This window comes from Sinocyclocheilus grahami, unplaced genomic scaffold (assembly GCF_001515645.1).
Source record: "Sinocyclocheilus grahami isolate Dianchi unplaced genomic scaffold, SAMN03320097.WGS_v1.1 scaffold441.1, whole genome shotgun sequence".
NCBI classification, from domain to species: domain Eukaryota; kingdom Metazoa; phylum Chordata; class Actinopteri; order Cypriniformes; family Cyprinidae; genus Sinocyclocheilus; species Sinocyclocheilus grahami.
The window spans coordinates 93969-100305 of NW_015505620.1; the positions used below are offsets into that span (position 1 = coordinate 93969).

Sequence of the window (6337 nt, forward strand, 5' to 3'; positions counted from 1 at the left end):
AGTGACGTAGACATGTTGGGGGTGTGTTTAAACGAGGCGTTTTAGGAGGACGTGGACGAGTCTTAACTTTTATAAAGAATATCTCTTTGGGTTTGAGTCTTTGCAACTTCTATAATCTATGCACTAACAGCTTGTAACACTCCAAACAGAAAGGAAAACTTGAAATTGCATCATATGACCCCTTTAATATTTAAATTTCATGAAATTAAATTATGAATGTGTCTCCTCTTTAGTTGGGTTATCAGTCAATTGTTTCACATAGATAAAAAAAAAGTAAAATGGCAAATGATGAAGATCCAATGTGATTCATGTTGTAACATGCTCCATGTAGCAGTGTTTTGGGAGTTCATGGAGAGACGGTGTTCTGCATCACTTTCTGGGAGTTTTATCTTAGACAGACCGTTGAGAAGCTTTATAAAATAACATTGAAATTTGGAAGGAACTATAAAAGTGAAACCATTGACATTTGAGAAGTAGTGCAATGGAGAGGAATTGCTCAAAGAATTTATTGTGTGTAAAACGATCATGAGGGCACATGTGATATCTTTTATTTGTATGAATTTTATGTTTTCAGCTGTTTTGTTTGACTTCGAAGCACAGCCATTTATGGTGCAAAATCAAATATTAATGTATATTTCAGGAAGGGCTGAAAGGCTGTTTAATTATTCCATGTTTTAATAAGCTATGTAGATAGCGTCACCATAAATTACATTATGTAATAGTTCTCACACAATACACCCTTTACATGAGAAGCATGACAGCTGAATTATCATACATAAGATAGGGTATTCAATGAATCTTTGATCTTTGAGAATCACCTTTTTTCTCTTTCTCTTCTTTCCTTTTTCACTTTCTACTTTAACCTCTTTGCTTTGCTTTAAGTGCTTTTACGGTAAGCAGAAACGGCCCTGCCTGCCTGTTTTGAAAATTAAACAAAGGCCATGAAATATTTCTTCAGGTGTCACGAATGGCATTCATTGTGGTGTCACATGTGCACATATGAGTATTTTGCCTTTTATAAACAAGTCCCTCCAAACAAAATCATCTATTTATCCATCATGGTTTAACTGAAATCTTCTGATTTGGTTCTCTTTCTTTTGGAATCTATAATGCCTGATTAGGGTGATATATGATATGCTAACAGATATATAGGAGGCCCAAAAGGCATTTGAATGTGTAAAAATAAAAAAATTAATAACAAACATAAAAATGTCATTGTAGTAGATGCCAAGATAATGAAGTGGCATTTTAAAGAAAGATGCACAAGATGTTTTCTAGGTTTTCAGGTTGATTTTCTAGGTAGATACAGAGCAATAGATACAGAGTTCACAATAAAGACAGAACTGTAATGTGACATTTACAGTATTAGTTGTGAAACCTTAGTGGATGATGTTGATGGTTAATATGGTTCTGTATACCTGTGGTTCCTCTGCTAGGACACCTGTGTGAACTTCATATTTCATACTTCATATATCCACTAAAAACATCAAAACACCAGCTGATTAAAAGACATTGCAACAGCACTGATAAAAATGCAGTGTCTTCGTTTTTATTTTTACATGTTAAACTACTTAATTCAACATTTTGTTGTCTTAAATGCCATTAAATGGTGTGAACTAAGTATGCGATTAATAAATGTGTTTTTACAATTAGAAATCAAAAGCCTTGTTAATACACAAAACACAGTTGCGAGGTGTGGTCTGCTCATTACGCAATAGCAATGCATGACTTAGGTCTCTTAAAGTACTGAATGTCCTCACTGCTAATTCTGTCCTGTCTGTGCACGCAATTCACTTTAACTGCATGTTTCTACGAGAAAGCTAAACTATTATACTACTTCTGTGAAACACCTTCCATCCAAACCAGCTGATGCAGTTGCCTGCCCGAAGCTATTATAAGTTGTCGTATTATAAATAGAAGTATTCTGTCAGATGAGGAAGGAATCTATTGTGGCAGTTTCACTGGAGCGTCGGGGATTCCTGACAGCTCTTTATCTCTGCTTCAAAACAAAACAGCAGAACTCTAAAGAAGAACTAAAGCACCTCAGGCCTTCTGACTGGTCTGTCTGGTATTTTTACCCTCATTCCCAGCGAATTTCATCTGAATCAGGGAAGACATTTACAGGGCATTTTGAGGGAAAACACTGTTTAGATGTTTTCAATACAATTTGCTGTGTTAAGTACACGAAATCTCAGACCAAATCTGCAAGTTCCATGGAAACTTTTCACTGATAAAATGGATGTGGCATAATAACGAAATGCAACATGCTTACCTGTTCTGAGGTATTAATAGTTTTTCCACTGTTTTATGCAAATCGTTCCTTATTTAATGTAATAAAACCCAGGTCAGACTGTGGATGATGTCATCAGCTTTCAGTGTTTCCATGAATTTTGTTGCACTGCTAGATATTGCAATATTCATTTGGGTCTTTAATGTCATTCAAGATAGTATTAATCAAGATTAGCAACTTCCTGTATGAGAGCATCTGGCCCATTTCACAGAAGCCCTCTTTGGGAAAGATTAGTTTACTTAATAGAGAATGCAATGAAACAAAAAACTTTGGCATGTAACTTGTCGCAAATTGTTTGGCTTGCTGAGGTTTGTGATTCTTAAGATTTTTGCCCATCAGACAATAACCTGGCTGGAAAAAATCCACACTGAAGCAGGGATCTGAGCCATATACCAGAAAGACTTGGGGATGGAATATTTTGACTTGTGACCAGTAAGCAATGCCCAAGAGACCACCCAGAGAAGTCTAGCACCCACTAGATATCCCCCATAGATATATATATATATATATATATATATATATAATGTAGTGTGGCAAAGTGTCAACGTGAGTTGTGCATGGCCAAGCACCATCAGATTTTCTTCAAATGACGTAAAAAAAAATATATATATATCGAGTCAAATGTCAAAGATCTCTGTGTGGTACATTCTGGTAAACAAAGAGAGTCGAGTTGGTGCAGCAGCAGCAGCTGGTTGCACGCTTTTGTGTGGCTGGTACGAAACTGTTTCCTGGTTAGGAGTCTCATAGTTGTGAGAGAGGCATGGTTTTTTTCTCTCTCTCTCGTTTTACTGTAAACGTCAGTATAGCAGGAAGAAGAAAAAGGCAAAGGGTTTTAAGTACGCAATGTGTCTGTTTGTCAGAAGCACCTAATTTCTCTGTGGTGAAACAGTTTTTCCCGCACGATCAAAACTCATTTCAAATCTGACATTTTGTTCGCTAAATCCATGGGCCTGACCTCAAAGCATTTGCATTTGTGTTTTATTGCACAAATAAGCAAATATTTATTGAAGGGTTGAAAGCACATGAAATGAATAGCATTGGCAAACAACACTGGATCATTTGGTGCTGCATGTAAGCAAAACTCAGCTTTGAGCTTGAACATGCATGGGCCACTGCATGTAATAATTAATAAAGTGTGGTGTTCAGTGAAAAAGTGTTTACTAAAGAGAAGTTTAACCTCTGGTGCTCTTCGGTTATTTTTTTTTACTTGGTACGAAAAATGGTTTTGGCATTTCCTATGTGAACACGCACCAACATACGAACAAATAAATCAATAAATCATGGACATGATTCGAAACGATTAAACGGTCCTGAAAAAAAAAGTCACGCTTCTACTCCTTGTGGTCAAAAAGAGCAATGGAAACAAATGGGAAATCGGCTCGTTTGGTCCTGCGCCCAACAAAATCTTACTGAAAGCTAATTTTTGAGATATCAAACTCATATGTGACCCTGGACCACAAAACCATAATCATCATAAATCAGCTGAATAAATAAGCTTTCCATTGATGTATGGTTTGTTAGGATAGGACAATATTTGGTCGAGATACAACTATTTGAGAATATGGGATCTGAGGGTGCAAAAACAAAATCTAAATATTGAGAAAATCGCCTTTAAAGTTGTCCAAATGAAATTCTTAGCAATGCATATTACTAATCACAAAGCATTTTGTTCCAAAGTGTCGCTTTTTCAAGTACAAGCAGAATGTCGACATGTGTCCATCTTAATCTGTGTTCAGTCCTGGCATGTTTTGAACCGCTTTGACTTCAGAAGGCATTTCGCTATGCTGTAACTCACTTCTTTTTTTTCCCCATGAAAGGCACAAATATTTACTTGGAAGAAGGCGGCGGTTGATTTCTGTTAAATGGCTTGCTGCCTCCTTGCTTGGCGGAGCCCACAAGTTCGGGGCAGGGCGGAGGCAGTGATTGGTGCTGTTACTTCCTTTTTGCTTGAAAGGCACAAATATTTATTTGAAAGAAATATTTGGCTCGCTGTCTCCCTGCTTGGCGGAGCTCACAGATTCGGGGCAGTGCAGAGGCAGTGATTGGTGCCCACAGAGTGGGTTACGATACTGGCACTGGTACAGAAAACGGTACAAACCGTCCATTCATTGAGACTGTTAAGGCAAGAACGGTGCTTCAAGATCAGTCACATAAGAATGCATCAGTGATAGTACTCATGACCACACACGGCTGACTGGCTAACTCCATGTACTCATGAACAGCTCAGTACTTCTTAGTCCAACAAGCTTCCAAAAAGCATGTGACCTTTAAGGCCCGTCAAGCTAGCTTTAGCTCCCTCACTGCTTCTCGTTTCTTCAATAGCCAGAGCTCTTTAAATAGGAGCGTCGTACTCTTGTAAGAAGTCTTTCAGCTGTTGAGGCAGCTGCTCTCTTTTGCTGGAGACGTCTATATGTCCATTGACAGTCTTCCTGCAGAGATGCTGTAGGGAGGACATTGTGCAAGGAAGGGGTCTCAATAGCTCCAAGGGGATTTTCTCGCCCCCTGTGTAGATGTAGTAAGCATTCCGAGAGTTTCCAATGGCCAGAGGGCTTCTAGAAGAGGGCATGTAGTGATGGACGAGCTTCAGCACGCAGTCGAAGCGGGGCACGGACTGCATGCTCTTGGAGTCCGTCTGAAGGAAAAATGATTTGTTGTCGCACTGCACCCGCAGGTTCTTGGTGCCCGACTCGGTCTTGACGCTGAGCGTGAAGAAGTGCCGGTTGTCCGAGCTGTCTCGGACCAGAAAGGTCCCGCTGGGCTCCGAGTTCAACAAGTGATTGGCCTCTTTGCCGCTGATGGAGCCCCAGTAGAAGCCGCTCTCCTGGAGCATCCTGATGGCGTGCTGCACCATCTGGTACTGTAGCTTTGAGCTGAAGGTTTTGTAACGGTGAGACGGCAGCCGCATGTTTGCGTCAAGCAGGCTGCTGCTCATTGCGTTGTCAAACTTGCTGTGGGTGACCATGGCGCTCCGCACAAACCTTGAGCTGCCGGGAAAACCGCGCAGTGTGATTACGGTGAAACTGTGAGCCTCTTAAAGCTGGCAACAGGAGCCTATAGAGAAACAGGTTTTAGATTAGTACCACAGAAAATGTACATTTAGTAAAACGGAATTGTTTTAATTGGAGTAAATGCATATTTTAAACTATAGAGGTTTAAAGTCAGTTATCAAGCTGATGCTTTTCTACCCAACTTGTTCTAGCATAAAATTATTTGTTGGCATAACTTGTTCTTAGTCTTTTATACATAATATACAAGAGAGAGAGAGAGAGAGATAAGATGTTTATATGAGTATATAAGATAAATAAAGGCTTAATCATAAATTATCTTAAAGACAAGCTGTATAAAGCACTTTATAAGTACTCGAATTGTAATTCAATTATCAAAAGCTTCTAGGAAGATTCTGAAAGTCTCTCTTACCTTCGAGTCTCTTTTGGCAGGAGTACTTTTTGTAAAAATCCAAAGTAGTAAGTCTCTAATCTGGCTGGCTGCGTGAACTCGTGTCTTGTTCAGAGAAGTTAGTGTTCCTTCACTCCGCCGTGCTGAAGTTCTCTGTTATTTGTAGTGGCATCCCAGTCATGTTCTAGTTTAGCTCCGCCCTCACTAGGGTTCCAGTAAGGGTAGGTTGTCAGTAATACTATTCCTGGTACTACAAATGCTCTTCCCCTCCCCCTCTCTGCTCTTCCAGATCTGCCGCCTTACAGTAAACGTATTCCCTAACACAACACCTTCCTATTGTTGATGAACAGATATCATCGCCGAGCAACTGTTCTATATTACGAAGAAATCGCCCTATGTTTGCTATACTTTTATTAGTATTTTTAACAGTGAAACGAACAATAGAAGTAGTTCAAAGTACACATTTTGAGCTAATGGACTTCAAGTAAAACCTGTAGGCACACAGACGTTAAAATCAGATTTAGAATGAGCTTTATTTGCCAAGTGTGCACAAACACACAAGAAATTTGTTGTGGTTTCCAGGAACTCTGGGAACTTGCATAATATATTGACGTAAAAATTAAATAAGTAAAACTAAAAACAATAACAAGC

At 39.2% G+C, this 6337-nt stretch overlaps 1 protein-coding gene across 1 annotated transcript; it reads right to left on the reverse strand.

Moving 5' to 3' along the window:
- Window positions 1–4240: 4240 nt before the first annotated feature.
- Window positions 4241–5837, reverse strand: LOC107552116 (suppressor of cytokine signaling 3-like). Its single transcript, XM_016233940.1, has 2 exons — window positions 5708–5837; window positions 4241–5341 (listed from the first exon to the last, which is right to left on the reverse strand). Exon 2 carries the CDS (start codon window positions 5250–5252, stop codon window positions 4623–4625), a length of 630 nt encoding a protein of 209 aa, XP_016089426.1. The 5' UTR covers window positions 5253–5341; window positions 5708–5837; the 3' UTR covers window positions 4241–4622.
- Between the last annotated feature and the right edge of the window lie 500 nt (window positions 5838–6337).

Excerpts from the sequence above, each read along its gene's own strand:
- LOC107552116 (XM_016233940.1), bottom strand. The coding sequence starts at position 5,252 with ATGGTCACCCACAGCAAGTTTGACAACGCAATGAGCAGCAGCCTGCTT.